The following is a 17,844-nucleotide window of genomic DNA, read 5'->3' as shown; positions in this document are numbered from 1 at the left end:
CTCAGGAGGCCCATGTGGTCCTTCTCCAGGGCCAGAGGCAAGCAGCTGCTCTCTGCCCAGACCCTACGGAAAGGTTATGGGGTAGGCAGCCTAGGGTGGGGGCCATGAAGGCTGGGCATGGCAGGCGATCCACTTGTCCTGCTCACCTCTTCTCCTGGCGTGGAGGTGCCAGTGGGTGGGTGGCCCTGACCCCCCTGCATGACAGTTACACTCACGATACATTATAAACATTTTAATTCAGAGTTTAGACTTAATCCATGTTCACATTTTAGAAAATCCCCATCTTTTTCATCCCTAAATGTACAATTAAAACTTCATATTAAAAATATAAATAACTTTCATACAAAGTTCACGAGTCTATAAATATAACCTATTTGCGTCTCGAAAAGGCATTCTCAGTAGCAGACGCTCAGCACTTTTTTATTCATACCATCAGGTCCCGGGCCCTGTGTGCCAAGCCCGTGCTGACCAGGGACCGGTCCGCTCGCTCTGATGCTGGGTTCTTGCACAGAGCGAGTCCTCAGTGGTGGTTCCACAGCTCCGCGGACTGCCCTCCACTCACTGCCTGGGACCAGACAGCCGTGGTTCTCTTTCTTCCACGGTCTTAACCGAAATGAACGGGGTTGCAACGCGGCCAGCTTTACACCAACAGTCTATCCCCGTTGTCCCCGTCCCCATGTCCTCCACCGAGCAGGTGCAGACTGTCCTCATCATCAGACGCATCGGCTTCCTCACTTCCCAGCGGCTCCGAGGGGCGTTTCATGCCCCGCTGCTTGGAAACTGCCAGAGCGTACTGAATGTTATAGCGGTTCCAGTCGCAGCTGTGAAAGTGCAGGGGTCGCGTTAGTGAAAGCAAGAGTGACTTCTATTCCACCAGAAACCCTGGTTCACCGGCACCCACCACCCTCTCTGTGAACCTGACAATACCCAGCCGTGGCATCTCTTGTCCCTGAATGAGATGACACCAGGAGCAGACCCTGGTGCGGTCCAGCTGCCGATGATACCGCCCCACCCAGCCCACCGACGCCGATGATACAGCCCCACCCAGCCCACTGACGCCGATGACACAGCCCCACCCAGCCCACCGATGCCGATGATACAGCCCCACCCAGCCCACCGACGCTGGCAGAACGTACAGTTTGGAAACATCGTCCAAGTGCCGCTGGATGCTCTTCTGAAGGAACTGAACTGCCGGCAGCAGCTTCCCTGCTCTGGAAAGGAGACTCCCCTCAGCGCTCAGCAGCTGTGAACGGCCCCACGGGCCGCCCTTACGCTGTGTGTGCTTGTAAAGGCCTCCCTTCGTGGTTTATGTGCATCTGAAGGCCTCTCTTCGTGGTGTATGTGCATCTGAAGGCCTCCCTTCGTGGTGTATGTGCATCTGAAGGCCTCCCTTCGTGGTGTATGTGCAGCTGAAGGCCTCCCTTCGTGGTGTATGTGCAGCTGAAGGCCTCCCTTCGTGGTGTATGTGCAGCTGAAGGCCTCCCTTCGTGGTGTATGTGCATCTGAAGGCCTCCCTTCGTGGTGTATGTGCAGCTGAAGGCCTCCCTTCGTGGTGTATGTGCATCTGAAGGCCTCCCTTCGTGGTGTATGTGCAGCTGAAGGCCTCCCTTCGTGGTGTATGTGCAGCTGAAGGCCTCCCTTCGTGGTGTATGTGCATCTGAAGGCCTCACGTCACACCACACACGCTTGCAGAGGCCTCACTTCATGCTGTGCACCCCCGTAAAGACCTCTATTCACGCCGTGATTGCATGTCAAGTTTCCCTTTTTATCTGCAAAGATCAGCTGTGACAGGAGTCACAGACGAACGAGCACGTAAGCACGTCATACCTGGACTTCAGCTTCTGTCCATGCGCCATGAGCAATTTCTGAGTCCAAATGAGGTAGAATTCCAGATGGCGAGACACCTCAAAGGATGAAGCCAAAAACTCAAGCACTTTCTCCACGTACAACTCGGGGAGGGAGGAGCTGATAACGTCAACTGTAAGGGAGAAGGAAACCCACGCTCACTCCGGAAGAACTCAAACCAGGAGAAAAGCCGGTTCCAGCTCATGCCCTTTCTGTACGTGCACAGAACCCGAGAGCCCCGACCAGCGGCTGTGGGTGCAGGGTCCTGGCAGCTCCCCGCCCCCCCGCCCCGTCCCAGCCGGGCCTGGCGCTCACTCTCATCCCAGGGCACTGCCTCCAGGGTCTCCTGCAGCAGCAGCTTCTCGTTGAGCCGGACGGCCATCAGGATGGCCCTGGTGAAGTCCTTCTGGCGCAGTGCCGCCCGGATCCGCCCAGGGGTGACGCTGGTGTCCAGCTCAAAGGGGTCAAAGAGCATCTGGGTGTCCAGAGAGTAGATGAGGAGCCCCTCGGTGGTGGTGGCTGCCCAACAGCGCCCTGCGGAATGAAGCAGTCACATGCTCCTAGACAGTTCCTCCCACGTTTCCTCACTTACTTTAAGGAACAGGCACTGAACAGAGTGCGTGGTGCCCGATGCGGCAGCACAGGAAGGAGCACGGGGATGTCCTGCCCCGGCCACCGGGTCCTCTGGGCGGAGCACCCGGTCACTGGCGCCAGCCGTCCTCCCGCACCGTGTGCACGAGGCAGCAGACACATAGGTGCCCCCCGCCTTGTGTACCCTGGCAGGCCTGGCAAGGGCAGCAGACACTCCCAACTCTGCAGGCCGTGTGGTCTCCGCAGCAATGCCTCAACTCCACCACAGTGCCCAGACAAAAAGGGCAAGCAAACTGGCATGGCTGGTCTGTAAACATTTAACCTACAAAACCAGGTGGCCCAGACCTGCCTCTCGGCCGCGGCCGGCACCCCTGGCTCACAGTGATACTGTGCCACGTGCTGCTCTGCACCTTACTGTCCTTGTCACCACTCCACACTGGAGCGTGTCAGCTATCAACTAGTAAAGACAAGCCCACCACCACCATCACGTTCTGGTGTGCACACTGCACACCCAAATGGCCCCTGGCCCTGGGGGTACTGACCCCTCCCCACAGCTGTCAGAGGTGGTCTGCTGGACACTAGGTGGGGGGGGGGGGGGCAGGGTAGAGGAGCAAGGTACTTGATGGTAGACGAGGAAGCGGCCTCCCAGGATGGTCCCAATTGGCACATGTGAAGGGAGCTCAGAGCAGGTGCCTGTCTCCCCGTCCCCAAGCCCAGCCTGTCTGAGGTCACAGCTTTCATAGCCAACCTCCAGAGAGGACAAAGATGACCATGCCTAATGCACAGGGGACAGCGCAGCTCAGACAGAGCTAGTTAAAAACTGAGACCGACACTGTCCGTGGGAGCAGAGGCACTGTGTATAGTGTGGGTCCATGCCTGACTCCCACCCCTTCCAGCACCAGCAATGCACTGCTTGGCTCACCTGTGGGAGAGAAGCGGAGTGAAGTCACCCTGATTTCGGGTTTGAAGTGACGCGAGCTCATGTCACCTGGAAATCAAAGGAACCACTCAGTTGCAGGGCAGCACATCCCTTATCAGGCGAGTCACTTCACTGGCCAGGGTGGCAGGCCTGTCCCTGGCCCTCCAGCCCTATTCGCAGATGTGGCAGCTGAGCCCCGAGGTGGCATCTCAGGTGCTGTTTCACAGGCGCCTCAGACCGGCATGAGTGTGCATGTGGACTGGCCAGCCAGCCACTTACTAGTTCCGGGAAGAGGCAGGCTGGTTCCCGCCTCCACCTGTCCATCAGCCGGGCACCTGGAGCAGTGCACAAGCCGCACGACTGCACCAGGCAGGTCTGGAGTGGAGGGTCATCCTTCCTGGGTAATGTCACGTGAATCCTTCCTGGCACATTGTTTTCAAATTTGCTTTTTAAAGGGCAACACATTCTCATGGTAGGAAACTCCACAACTCAAAGGTGACCTGTGAAAAGTCTGTCTCCTCACTGCTCAGCCCTCGGCCGCCGGGAGCCCTTCCTGGAGGTCACCAAGCCGCGTTCCATGTGCCCCACCCCGAAAGACGCTGCTGTGAGCGCTCAACCTCGGGTGAGTGACATTTGGAGCCAGGTCCTTGCGGGTCTACAGACCCCTGGTCTATCTACACTTAGTGCCAACAGCAACACCCCCGGAAGTTGTGACAATCAAAATGCCCCTGGACAGGTGGAGCCACTCTCAGTCGGAGGGTCTGGAGGGCGTGTTCAGTGCAGGCCTGTCGCCATCTGGTGGAGAAGTGAGCGTCCTGTGCTCTGTGGTGCACGGAGCTGCTCTAGAACCGGCATCGGCTCGTTTGATCCTCCCCGTCACCCAGCCAGCTAAGGTGCCCTCACTCCCCAAGTGCAGGGCGGGCCTCAGGTGCCGGAGTGGGCATAAGCCAGGGCTAGAACGAACCGGGCCCAGGTCAGATGCTGCAATACTGTGCCACGTGTGGGCTTTCTGGCGGATAGATGTCCCTTCTCTATAGGACCCGAGGGTCCCCGAGTCTGCTGCCCTGTCCCTGGGAGGCACATGTACCCCTCGGGCCTCCTAGACTCCACAACACTGAAGTCCTTGTGGCCCATATGGGGGGCGAGGCACAGGGCTAGGCCTGGCCCAGGGAGCACACCGAGGCCCAGAGGGAGGAGGACGCAGCTGTGCAGCAAGTCATAGGGAGGCTTCCCGCAGCCCAGCCTCCAGCAGACAGCACACGTGTGCAGGGAGTTTTCAGACATCAACCACGGAAGCAATGACAAGGAGAGGCAGGTGAGCAGGGCGGCCTGCTGTGGCAGAGTCCATGGGGACAAGAAGGACCCTCTGCTCACCTTTCCTTACGCCTGGCAACGGAATCGCGACTCCGTTCTCCTCCCCGGCATCTTGATCAATTAGCGCCAGGTTGCCAAACTCTGTCATTTTCCTTCTGTTCAAAAATTCCTAGAGGAGTAAAACCCCAGGTATCTCCGTAAGAGGGAGGGGAGGGGAGCATGTCCCCCCTCCTTTGCTGTGTGTATAACACTTAAGGAAACCCCAGCCGACTAGAACATGCACAGGACACAAGGACCCTGAGGAGAGACAGCAACAAGCCAGTTTCACGGCAGAACCTCCCTCAGAGCCCAGTGCTGCTGGATAGGAGTCCCTGCTGCCACAAGGGGGCTGGGTTCTCTAACTCAGGGGTCCTCAAACTGTTTAAACAGGCGGCCAGTTCACTGTCCCTCAGACCATTGGAGGGCCGGACTGTAGTTTAAAAAAAACTATGAACAAATTCCTGTGCACACTGCACATATCTTATTTTGAAGTAAAAAAACAAAACAGCAAAAGCACCCGCATGTGGCCCGCGGGCCGTAGTTTGAGGACGCCTGCTCTAACTCAACCTTCAGAGGGCCCCCAAGGGCCTCTGTGAGGGGGACGAGCACAGGGGGGGTGGGGGGGGCGGCTCTGCTCCCTCAGACTGCCAGGCCCACCCTGGCCACATGCCCTCACACCACAGCCCCGCCCCGCCCCACGCCGGGTCCCGAAAAGCCCACAGAGCTGTGCTACGGAGCCCCCGCCGCTCACTCACCTCCATGGCGTCCAGCGACAGGTTGCAAGAGATCTCAAACTTCTTCCTGAGAATCTGCTCCTTGACGTGGTAGATGCACACGAACTTGGACATCCCTCCTGCCAGGACACTCTGGCCGTCCGCAGAGTAGCACAGAGTGGTGAAGGCCCTGCAGCGCAGGGGACTCGGACTTAGTCACCACCCGGGGACCTGCGACGTGTGGTCCTCCCACCATGTTCCCCAGCAGCCTCCACGGCTCACAGCCTAGACACCCACAGGACCCTAACCCTGCACCCACAGGACCCTAACCCTGCACCCACAGGACCCTAACCCTGAACCCACAGGACCCTAACCCTGCACCCACAGGACCCTAACCCTGCACCCACAGGACCCTAACCCTGAACCCACAGGATCCTAACCCTGAACCCACAGGACCCTAACCCTGCACCCACAGGACCCTAACCCTGAACCCACAGGACCCTAACCCTGAACCCACAGGACCCTAACCCTGCACCCACAGGACCCTAACCCTGCACCCACAGGACCCTAACCCTGCAGCACAGGACCCTAACCCTGCACGCACAGGACCCTAACCCTGCACCCACAGGACCCTAACCCTGCAGCACAGGACCCTAACCCTGCAGCACAGGACCCTAACCCTGCACCCACAGGACCCTAACCCTGCACGCACAGCACACTAACCCTGCATGCACAGCACACTAACCCTGCACGCACAGCACACTAACCCTGCACGCACAGCACACTAACCCTGCAGTCCACTACTCCAGTCCGTTCCCCTCAGTGTCGGGCATGGACTGCAGCCTCCTGGGAGGCACAACCTCAACACAAAAGGACCACGTGGTTCAAATCAGGGCGTGTCCTTGGGAAGCCAGAAGGAAATAGAAGTCTTCAAAATTAAAAACCTCTGTGCTTCAAAGGACACCATCAAGAAAGCGAAGACAACCACAGAATGGGAAAAATATTTGCAAATGGTACTATCTGCTAAGTCTCTCGTTGTATCTTGAAGATATGCATTCTTACAACTCAAATGAAAAAGACTCCGTTCTCACTGACGTCAATTAAAATGGGCAAATGCTCTGGAGACACATTTATCCAAAGCTGACGATCAAATGGCCAACCCAACCAACCCATGAAAAGATGCTCAACAATATCAGTCCTCAGAGAAATGCAAATCAGAACCACGAGTTTTGCCATCTGGTGCAGAGAAGTGAGCGTGCTGCGCTCTGTGGTGAACACGTCCTCAAACTGCAGCAGCTCACCACCAGAATGGCTGCGATGTAAAACGGTGCACAGGAACGTGCTGGTGAGGATGTGGGGAGGTCGGAACCCTCCCACGCTGCTGGGGAGCAAGGGAAATGGTGTGAGTCTTTGGAAAACCATCCGGCAGTTCCTCAAAAGTGAGCGTCACCCCAAGTCACCCAGCAACTCCTTACTAGGAACAGACCTAAAAGAGCCGATCAGGTATCCACGCAAACCAGTCCTGCGTGCTCAGGGCAGCGCTGCTCACACGGCCTAAGTGGGGGACACTGCGATCTACTAACCCACACAGAACCCCAACACAGCTCAGTGCCCCCTCTGGGGGATGAGGGGGAAGAGTCCCCTCTGCTGAGCAGGCTCCTGGGTGCCAAGGCGCACGCCCCGGGTGAAAGACGCCCTGCCCCCAGCAAGGCACTCACTTCCCCTTGGCAGAGTGCTTGGCGGTGATCTTGTCCAGCTCCTTCCTGCCCGTCTTGAGGTCGTGCCTGCCCTCGATGGAGCCCGTCTGCACGGCGTTCTCAGGGTCCCAGAAGGTGATCTGTGAGTTCAGCGTGGCCACAGCCAGCTCGGCACCATCGGGTCGGTAGGTCACAGCCAGAGCTGAAAAGAGATGGAGAATCAGCGCCTGAGGAAGACCCAGGCTCCAGCAGACGGGCCACACCCTCGCTGTCCTCGTTACCAGCTCCCTGAGGGATGGGCCTGGCCGGGGTGGAGATGGGACACACAAGCTCTCCCTGATGCTCCACCCCAGGAGGAAGGACCAGGCCTCAGCACCAACAGCTCACAGCCACATCAGCTACACGTGCAGACAGGGCGGGCCCCAGTGCAGTGGGGCAAGGGGGTCCAGACTTGGCCACAGTTGGGTCCAGGGAGGACTAAGCAGGGCCAGCCTGGTGGGAGGGCACAGGGGTCACAAGGAGGTCAGGCAAAGGTGGTTCTGATGGGACTGCAGGACAGACTGGAAACAGACCAACTGGAGGTGGAGGTGTGTGGAGGCCCCATAAGGATAGAGGAGGCCGGCTCGTACGAGACTGAACCAGAGGCAGGTGGGGGGCGGGGGCAGGGGGCAGAGAAGCCCCCAGGGACCCGGAGTTGGCAGATGTGTTCTATGCAGGACAGACAGCGAACAGTCCAGTCTCTGCTGTGACCAATCAACTCTGCTGCCGCAGGGAAAGCAGCCAGAGATGGGACGTCCACACTCCGCTGGCTGTACACGGGGGCGACTTCATGCACAAGCACAGGTGGTGGGGCTCCGGGTGGCAGGGTCCACCCAGCCTGCCGTGGGGCCCCCTGCACTACTGCTTTCTGTGGACCAGGGTTAACCTACCGGCCAGGGCAGAGCGGCAGGAATCTGCAGCCAGGCCCCAGCTCACTCTTAGGGGGGAGCCTGATGCAAAGTGACATGACTGGGCTGCCAACCCCGACAGCTGTGGGGCCCTTGGGAGTCCTGGGCTTACATCCACACACACAGCTGGGACAGGCAGGATCAGCACTGAGACCAGCCAGGCCTTCCCACCTGGGCCACGACTTCCGCCCGCTCACCCCACGGTGCAGCTTACCATCGGAGGTCAGAGCCAGCGTCTCTGTGGTCCTCCAGCTGTCCACCATGTCCCACAGACGCACTGTCTTATCCCAGGAGGCGCTGGCCAGGATCGACTTCATCGGGTTAAAGCACAGACCGCTGATGGGCCCCTCGTGGCCGGACAGGACCTACAACAGTTCACAGAGGAGGTTTGAGAGATGAGCTTGGCGATGGATCCCTGCTGGACAGGGAGCACAGATGCTGTGGCTGCTGAGACACGACCCTTCTCTGAGCGCTCAAGGCCGTGGGATGAGGAAAGCGGGGAGGCGAGGCCAATAACTGGAGTCAACAGTGACCTCTGCCCTCCTGCATCTGTCCCCCACCACCCGACCCTTCCAGAGCGCAGCTCCTGGGACGAGCGGCCCTCACCTCCAGCAGCCTGCCTGTCTGCATGGACCAGATAAAGATCTCGAAGGAGTCCTGGGCCCCGGCACAAACGATCTCCCCGCTTGAGTCCACCGCCACACAGGAGAACTGGGTGGGCCTCGGGGACGTGAAGGTGCGGAAGTTCCGGTACCTGCCGCGAAGGGAGAAGCCCCAGCTGACGTCGCCCGCTGAGGCCTCCGTGTTCCGGGGCCTGAATGCTGTGGCTCCATCCCGGGCCTCAGTCCACACCACATGCTGCCCGACAATCCCAGAACCCCCAGCCTCACTCTCACCGCCCAACAGAGGAACAGCTTGCTTTGAGCCAGAGACTGAGCAGAAAAGTCACCTGTGAAGGTCAAAGGCCCGCACAGTCCCGTCCATGGAAGAGGTCACAATGACGTAGCCAGTGGCGGTGAAGGTCACGCCGGTGACGCCGCTCGAGTGCTCCGTAAAAGTGATGAAGCAGAAGCCACTGAGGGTGTTCCACACCTTGACCTGTGTGGGGAGTGAGGAGCCGGAGGGCCCCGGTTTGGGCTCACTCTCTCACACACACATGCACGCACAAATCCCGTGTGGACACCGCCTGCCCTCACCTCCTCCCATGAGGGAGGGCTGGGGGATTGTCGGGGGCCCTGTGTCACCCTGGGAAGGCAGCAAGTCAGATGGTGGTTGGTAGCACCAAAGACCCATCAGCCAAGTAGCTGCAAGTGTGGGAGCCCAAGCTCAAGTCAGGGAAAGACACCTGAACCCACTCCACTCAGATCCGGGTAAGTTTGTAAATGACTTTTCATGAGCCCAGATGAGGCGAGTGGGCCTGCAAGCCCTCGGCTGAACCCCGCAGCCGGGCCTAGCCCCAGTGCCTCGGTTCCCAATATGCCCCAGCCGGAAGGACAGGGGCAGGACCGCACAGCTCCTCCCACCCGGGCCATGCTCCCTCCCCGCTGACCAGCCCAATTCCAAGGTAACACAGCCCCACCTTGCCGTCATCCCCGCCGGTCACGATGTACTGCCCGTCAGGGGAGTAAGCCAGGGACACCATGCTGTTGAAGTGGCCCTGCTGCTTGAGCACGTAGGACTCGCTCTGCCACTCCCACACCAGCAACTGGCCCAGGCCTGAGGGGCACACAGGGTGGGGCTGAGGACCTGATCACAACACCCTGCCCCATGGGCAGACGAAGGCACCAATGGCTTGTGAGATTGGGGGAGGGGGGTTGGCAGGTGTCTATCTGGCCCTGACTCATGCTGGCACCCTGAGTGCCAATCCCACTCTGAGGCAGGTGCCGCCATCACCCTCCACCTGCGTGAGGGGACCCAGCACAGACGCACCAACCTCCTGAGTCACCAGTGTGCAGAATGGCCCCACACTGTAACCCACCAGAGAAGCCATTCTGGAAGTTTCACTGACTGCTCCGTCACCAGCGGGCCCCGGAAGGGGTCTCCCAGGGCCCGGAGGAGGGTCCGGGGACCGAGGTGGGACCACTGGCAGGTGCCCCAGAGCAGAAGCTCCTTGTTCTCACACCATCGGGCAGGAAGACGAACCTGAGCAGCCCAAGGCGATCCAGTCCCCGGAGCTATTGATGGCGACAGACTCGATCCTCTGATCTGAGATGCTGAGCAGAAAGCAGGACTCCGTGAGCACAAGCGCCTCCTGTCCCCACCCTCGGTGGCCAGCTTGCCATCGGAGACCAGAGCCAGCCCCTCCGGCCTACACACTTCCTACCCACTCTCACAGAGTCAACAACTCAATGCCAAAGCCCTGGCAGCCCCAGAGCGCTGCCCTGCCTTCAAGCCCTCGAAAGTGCATAATTTTGTGAAATAGGTATTTTCACTTTCTCTTTGTTCCCAAGATCAGAACAGAAGGGGGAAAATGCTGAGACCCACACGTGGAAGGGAACAGCTGCATCCCCTCCACTCCTCCGAGCACCTGGCCAGGACGGAGATGAAGCCAGGTGTCCTGGGAAGCCACCCATGCGGCCACCAGGCCTGCTGGCCACTGCAGGGCCCGAGACCAGGGCAGGCACAGCATGGCCTCACCTGGTCCCCCGCCACTGGCCCCTCAGACTTGCAAGGGCATAAACCACGCCCACCAGAAAGCAGAGGCACCCACCTCAGGGAGTGGATGAGGTTGAACTCCGGGAGCTCGTGTAGGTGGAAGATTCCAGAAGCAAAACCAGTGACCAAGAGGTGGATCTTCTTGTGATATGCTGCAGCTGTCAGATTGTTGAAATCTCCTTCTTTGTTGAAAAAGTACCTAAGTACAGGGGACAGCAGAGTTGGAAGGACCAGAGAGCCAGGCTGGTCTCACAGCCCCGCCTGGGACCGGAGGCCAGAGCGCCCGCTCCATGTGGGCACCCGGGAAGCCAGCCCTCACTGTCCTGCCTCGAGTCCCCTATTCCCGCCCGCCCTCAGCTCTCCACTCGCTGAGCCTCCCTGTGCCTGGGACCCAAGGAGCCTCTCAGCTGGTGCCCGAGCCAGGATTCCCCACGATGGGCCTAGGAGGAGCGGTCTGTTCTGTGCCTCTGGGTCCTCGCCCCGTGACACCCCGCTGCGGGGTCCCTTCTGAGGCAAGAGTCCACAGGAGCGTGACCCATTCTAGTACGAGGCCCCCCGCCCTCTGTGGACGGGAGACCTACTTGGCCAGCCGAGAGTACTTCACTTTGCCCTGCTGCTCCTCCGAGGCCGGCGTGGCTTTCCCTCGGATGGTGGTCTCCTGCTCCGCCTCCTCCTCCTCCTCCTCCTCCTCCTCCTCCTTCTCCTCCTGCTCTTTCCTCTGCAGCAGGTCTGCCTTCCAGCCCGTGGGGGCTTTCAGCCTCAGGCCCTCAGGGGGGGTGTCACACTGCCACACACACAGGGCGCCGTCCTGGCTGAGCGTGTAGAGCTGCAAGTGGGAGCACACAGGTGGGCACTGGTCACCCTGACCCCAGGCCCACACCCTCCATAGGCAGCTTGACAAGAACCCTGTTTACCTGTTCCACGAAGCCTCCCCGCGCACCAGAGAGATGACCCAACGGGCAGCCAAGAGCCACCCATGACTCCCCAACTGACCCGGGAGGACCGCAGGGGAGGGGGCACCTACATCTACAGGGACATGACCCAAGACTGTGGGGCTAGGGGTCTGGGGGCAGGGACATACGTCTAGGCTGTTGGACTCAAAGAAGCAGGCCACGATGGCGTCCTTGTGCCCGCCCAATGCGTAGTAGATGAGGTTGTCCCAGCGCTCGGCCCCAAACACCCACGTGGACATGTCTTTGCTCCCGACCGCAAAGCACCTGGGAAGAGGAAACAGCTCATCCCCAGGGCTCCCAGCTGAGCACTGCCCCAAGCACAGCGGAGACACCCAGGGTGACTAGCGGGGACACGTCAGGGTGTTGGCTACATCCATCTCGGCGTCTCCTGGAGCCTTTGTGGACATGTGTCACTGTTCTTCCTCAAAGAGTAGGTCCTCACAGGGTCAGCCAGAGAAGTCCCAAGAGCCGATCACAGAGCCCATTGGGTGTTGCTTGGGGAGCCTGCCTAAGCCTCCCTGAAACCCCACCCTCCCCCCAAGATCCCAATTGGGGCAAACTCTGCTTATGGCAATGACAGAGCCAGACCCAGGTGCCTCTTCAGAGAAGACCTGGTCTCGGGGCACCCCACCCTTCTCCCATAGACCTGTCCCCCAGGAACGTGAGACTGCTGACTCCCACTGACATGCTGCCTGGGGGCTGTGTCCCCGCTCCCCCGCCCTCCCTGAGGCTAGGGATCTATAAGGCCAACTGGTCCGATGTACAAAGCAACAGCCACCGCCAGACTTCATCTCTCCCTGAACGCAGAATGACAGGCAGCTGAGAAAAAGCCAGCCACTCTCAGGTGCCTTCTGGATGGTTAGGGATGACGGCCATGAAAGGATGGGCCACAGCCACCCCGGGCACCCAGGCGGGGAAAGGCTTGCCAACTCGCCCACCGACCACGGCTCCTGAGACCTGTGCTGGCATGAACCTGGCCAGCGCACTGGGTTACAGCTTCCCTCGCCAGGGTGGACTGGTCTCCGGTTTCAGTGACCAATGCCAAGCAGTGTGGCTCTAACTCCAACCAGACCCGGGCCATGACCTGGCGCTCTTTCTCTAATAAGAGGCTGGTTACAGGCATCCTTTACGCGCCCCCCCCCCCCCCGCCCATCCCCCAGTCACCCCCCCCAGGCCTCACCGGGAATCATCTGTCCAGTCAATGTGTGTGGTCTCATCGTATGGCCCAAAGTAGGTTTTGTCCAGGACAAAGGCGTTGAACTCTCTCTTCCTCCCAGGGGCGTGGTACATCTGAGCAATGTTGCCTTTCGTGATGACGAACTTCCTGTGGCAGAAATGGTGGTCCCGGTAGTTATCAACATTCAACACCAGCCAGAGCTGAGGCCAGCTCGGGGCCCCGGGAGCACAGACCACCTGCTCTGAGATCAGTCTCCGAAGAGGCAAACCTGGGGGCCTGCCTCACTGGCCCAAGCCCCCCTTCTCCTGTGGGGACCCAGGCTGAAGGAGGACCGGCGGACAGTCAGGGAAGCTGCCACACCGCTGCCCTGAGCAGATTCCCTCAGGCGCTCCCTCCCACCATCCCAGCTGCCAAAGCCCTGGGAGGAACCGAAAGGAAGATACTGGCCCTGACACAGGCAGGACCTCGGATGCTGGCTAGGGGGTTTCTCAGTGTGGACGTGAGACTCACAGCTGAACCCGGAGCCGCCCCTTCCACGGCACACCCAGGTCAGCCCAGGTCTGAGCAGCCTGGGAACAAGCCCCTTAACTCGGGCCTCGAACCTGTGCCCACACAGCCCCCTCACTACGATTTCAAAGCTGGTGGCTCCTTCACGGCCCATGGTCTGGAGGCCGTGTGCCCACCAGCCCGGAGCAGGCGGAGCAGAGGGGCCACGTGGCAGCCCCGCAGGAGCCAGGACCCGGCGGGATCACTCGGTTCAAGAATTGTCTGGGCTGCCAACACAAGGCACCGGCACAGGCTCCCACGGGGACGTCCTGAGTGGGAAAAGCCCCCCAGGTCTGCCCCAGACAGCTCCAGCCCTCGACAGCGCCGGTCCTGAGCCGGGGGCCCTTACCTGCCGTCAGGGGAGAAGGAGACGCTGTGCACGGAGCCCTTGAAGTGGAAGCGGTGGAGCACGGACCTGCACACCAGGCTGACCAGCAGCGCGTTGCCCCCTGCAGGAAGGAAGCGAGTGGCCACCGTGCGACACCTGACCTGCAGCTGACCTGCAGAGCTCTGTGGGCTTCCAGCACATGCAGCCCAGCCCCACTTCGAGGCCAAGGACTATGCCCACCACTGCCACACTCCCCACCCCCGGGTCCCAGTGTGCGGGCCGATACCCCCAACAGGACCTGGAGTCGGCTGTGTGTCACCCCGATGCCCACACCTGCCCCCCTCCCCCAGCTTGTGCCACCCGTCACCACCCTGCACCACCGTCTCTTATCTCTTGGTCAATGGTGGTTACCTTCATCAACGATGATGGCGAGTCGGCCATCTGGGGACAGCCCCACACACTTGACATTGTACCGAGTGGTCAGGGGCAGAGTGTTGGACTTGTTGCTGGGAGACAAAAACCAGAGCCGTGAAGGTGGCCTCATGCTGTCAGACCGGGAGGCCAGGACCACCAGGTCACCTGCCCCCACAACACACCCCTCCTGTCCCCGGGGCCAGAGCTCATTGAAAACCCTTGCTCCTCACTAAAGGGAAAGGAAGACAAATCCCTGGGGAAAAGTTGGCACAGCATATTAAACACCTAAAATACGGGCTTTGGATATGTCAAGTTTGCTTCTAGGACCGCACCTCCAAACCCTGCACATGTATGAAGTCAGAAAACTGGACACAAGAGAGATTAACAGGAGAGATTAACCAAAGACAGCACAACCATGTAAAACTGTTTTTACAGAAATTGCACAAAAATGGAAAAAGAAGTAATGCCAAAAACAAATAACCACTGGGTTAGATTCTAATTTTGTTCTTTATTTTATTCCCTAATTGTTCTTCAGTGAACGTTTGATAGTTACTCTAGAGAGCCCCCGTCAGATGTCATTTGAACAAAACAGTGACAGTAGTGACCATGCCAGCAGCCAGCCCTGGGCACGCCCTGCGCAGGCTTTGCTCTTGGGCGCCACAGCCAGGAGAACGCTTGCACGATGGTCCTATCCCGCAGACAGGGATACGGAGGCCTTCAGAACAGGGGAGAAACCCAGGCAGCCTCTGCAACAAGAGGATCGTGCTCAGGCCGCACCCGTCCGGGGAGGGGTGACAGCCCGCCCATGCAGGAGTCCTTCCCGTAAGAAAGAAACACAGAAGCACTGCGCTGACTGGGCAGGAGTCCAGGGCGGCTTCCACGCCCTCGTACCTTTCCCACACAGTTTAGCCCAGTGACACAGGATTTGTACCTGGAAGGTAACGACCTAGATGCATGGGGTGTAGCTGAGGGACTAGAATGAAGAAACTGGGACTCCTACGACCAGTTCCCCTGCCGACCCATCCACTCTATGTAATCCTGCGGCCTCCGCCTCAGGCTGCCTTAATGAACAGGTGTACCATTAAGAGGAAGTTAAGGAAAACACCGCCGATTTTTACATGCAAAACTATGACTGCTGCTGTTAACATGATTTTAGTGTTATGAACTTAATACTTTGTTTTTTAATCCTCACCAGAGGATGTTTTCCATTGGTATTTAGAGAGAGTGGAAGGGAGGGAGGGGGAAGAGAGAGACAGAGACAGAGACACACTGATCAGTTGTCCCAACAGGGGTCGGGGATCGAACCTGCAACCCAGGTACATGCTCTTGACCAGGATCCGAACCCAAGACCTTTCGGTGCATGAGCCAATACTCTAACCACTTAGCAACACTGTCCAGGGCTTACAAACTTACTTTTTAAGGTCAAATACAGTGACTCTGTTTCCCACAGGACTGATGACTGAATTTCCATCACACGTAAAATTTAAGTTTCCACGCCGATAGACTGTCCCCAGCAAATTTGAAAACTGGAAAGAAAACAAAGTTGTCTTCAGACAAAGAAAACACAGAAACTCAACTCCAGAAAAGGGCTAAGTGACAAAACTGATCAAGAAGATGGTGCAGAGCCCGCACAAGGTCCCTGGTCACCCCGGGGTCCCTCCAGTCACCCCCTGGGACACTAACTGGGCACCTTTGCAGCCAGCCCTGAGCAAGAGAGAGAGAAGTGAGCCCAACCCCTAGGGGCCCCGAGCTCCCACTGCGGTGGCTGAGGGTGCCATGAGCACTGGGGCAGCCTCCACAGACAGGGGGTATTTGCCAGGAGGAGGAGAGAACAGGGCCTGCGTTTCAGGAGAAAAGCTGCACCCACCCCAAGTGCACTCTGGGTTCAAGGCTTCCTGAACACAGGAGGAGCCTGCCAGCATCCTATTTATTAACTCATCCATTTATTCAACCACATGTGAGTGTCCCCTGGAGTCGTCTCTGTGCGCAGGGCCTCCGCCCTCAATGCCCTCGCCGTCTATGTGCGGCAGGCAAGGCCAAGGAGACATCATGAGAGCACACGGAGCCAAGCGCAGACAGCAAACCCCAGCAGTGGGAGAGGCAGAGGCATTTCAGGGAGCGACTCCTGGAGGGGCCACCGGGCAGCATTGGGAGCTACAGGCCAGCAGGACCGAGAACCTCAGGGAGCCCCCGGGGGCCTGGTCATCCAGGGTTTTAAGCAGAGGCATGCTGTGATCCAATGCCTACTTTTTGACAACCCCTCCAATGACCATGGAGGCCAGCGGGGAAACAGGGAAGCCGCTTAGGCTTCTGTGATACTCCACACAGAAGGTGTGGGTGTCCCAGCCAGGGAGGGAGTGCCAGGGATGGAGAGGCCCCTGCATGTCGTCCGGATATGGGAGGGAGAAGGGCAGCGAAGCCCCTGGGGATTTGGGTCACAGAGGAGTGCTGGATAAGACAAGGGTCTCCACGTCTGGGCGGTTCTTACGAAATGCTACTCTTGGTACATGCTAACATGTAGCACAGTAGTTTGCACTTGAGCTTTACCAGAACCACAACGGGTAAGTTTACTAGTAGCCAACTGTAAAGAAGAAAGCAACATGTGATCGACCAGTGTATATCAGCAACAGCCTCCCCTGCCTCCTTGACTTGTCGCAAGTAAAAATGGGATCAGCGGGTCGGCGCTGGGTCAATGGTCCTGAGCCGCGGAGGAAGAGGACCAGAGTGACGTGGGGTGGGCTGGGCAACAGGTCATGGACGTCTGCGCCTGCACCCCTCCCCGTCAACGGGGCTCCGGTAACCGGGATTTCATCTCCGGGCCGGCCTACCCGCCCCCCATCGCCGCCTACGGCCCGGCCCGGCCCGGCCCGGCCCGGCCCGCCTTCCTTCCCGGTCCAGGACGCTGCGGCGCTTGGAGCCCCCGCGGCCCGACTCCCTCGGGTTACGCTGGAGACAGTGCTGCCGGACGCCGAGCCCACCCCGGCCTGGATCGCCGGCACCCGCTCTGCACGTCTCTAGCACCGACACCCCCGCCTCCGCTTCCCCCGGCAGCCGACCAGCGTTCGAGCTCACCCGGTACGCGAACTTCATCGCGGCCTCCGCACGTGTGCCGCCACACAGTCTCGTTGCCCCGCTCGCCGGCTTGCGACAAGTTCCGGGCCGGACCGCGGCCCCGCGCCACAGCGCCCCCAGCGGCCCGGAGGTGCAGCGCCGCCCGAAGCGGAGTCCCAGCCCTAAACCCCGCCCACAGGTGGAGCCTCAGTCCTCGGGCCCCGCCCCTGTCATCCTGGAGTCGCGCGCCTGCGCAGGCCCGGCGCATTCAGGGAGGATTTGATCTTTGCGGGCTTGGGTTGGGCTGGTACCCGCTGGCCAGAGGAACCCTTCATGCACTAAGGAAAGTGAGAAGATCCGACCTCGCGCTTACTTAATAGCTTTGGATTATGAAAGGAGAACCAAAAAGAACGAGACTGAATAAGTTGAAAACCACACTTTTCCGAAAAAACTGTATTAGCGATACCACCAGACATCACAGAGGCAGTAACCTTGTCAAATGATAGGTTGGCAAATATGTCTACAAAAACTGAAACCTCTGAAACTCAATTGTCTTGGTTCTTGTGAGCTACAGGGTAATAAATTATGAAAAAAAAATCCTTAATGCTCCACCAACGCGAATAATCTACGCTTAGAGTCAGAAACAAAGTTCAGG

General features: G+C 59.0%; 1 protein-coding gene across 1 annotated transcript; it reads right to left on the bottom strand.

Annotated features, from left to right (window-relative positions):
* Positions 1–223: 223 nt before the first annotated feature.
* Positions 224–17,306, bottom strand: PWP2 (PWP2 small subunit processome component). Its single transcript, XM_079762984.1, has 21 exons — positions 17,211–17,306; positions 15,552–15,664; positions 14,136–14,230; positions 13,746–13,845; positions 12,854–12,997; positions 11,802–11,937; positions 11,302–11,546; positions 10,776–10,919; positions 10,208–10,278; positions 9,645–9,781; positions 9,015–9,163; positions 8,672–8,819; positions 8,280–8,430; positions 7,140–7,320; positions 5,464–5,611; positions 4,730–4,838; positions 3,359–3,424; positions 2,161–2,379; positions 1,828–1,978; positions 1,137–1,211; positions 224–821 (listed from the first exon to the last, which is right to left on the bottom strand). Exons 1-21 carry the CDS (start codon positions 17,226–17,228, stop codon positions 641–643), a joined length of 2,781 nt encoding a protein of 926 aa, XP_079619110.1. The 5' UTR covers positions 17,229–17,306; the 3' UTR covers positions 224–640.
* Positions 17,307–17,844: the final 538 nt, after the last annotated feature.

Source organism: Cnephaeus nilssonii, assembly GCF_951640355.1.
Source record: "Cnephaeus nilssonii genome assembly, chromosome: 3".
Classification (NCBI taxonomy): Eukaryota; Metazoa; Chordata; class Mammalia; order Chiroptera; family Vespertilionidae; genus Cnephaeus; species Cnephaeus nilssonii.
The sequence above is the reverse complement of the archived record's forward strand: the minus strand, read 5'-3'. Positions and strand labels throughout refer to the sequence as shown.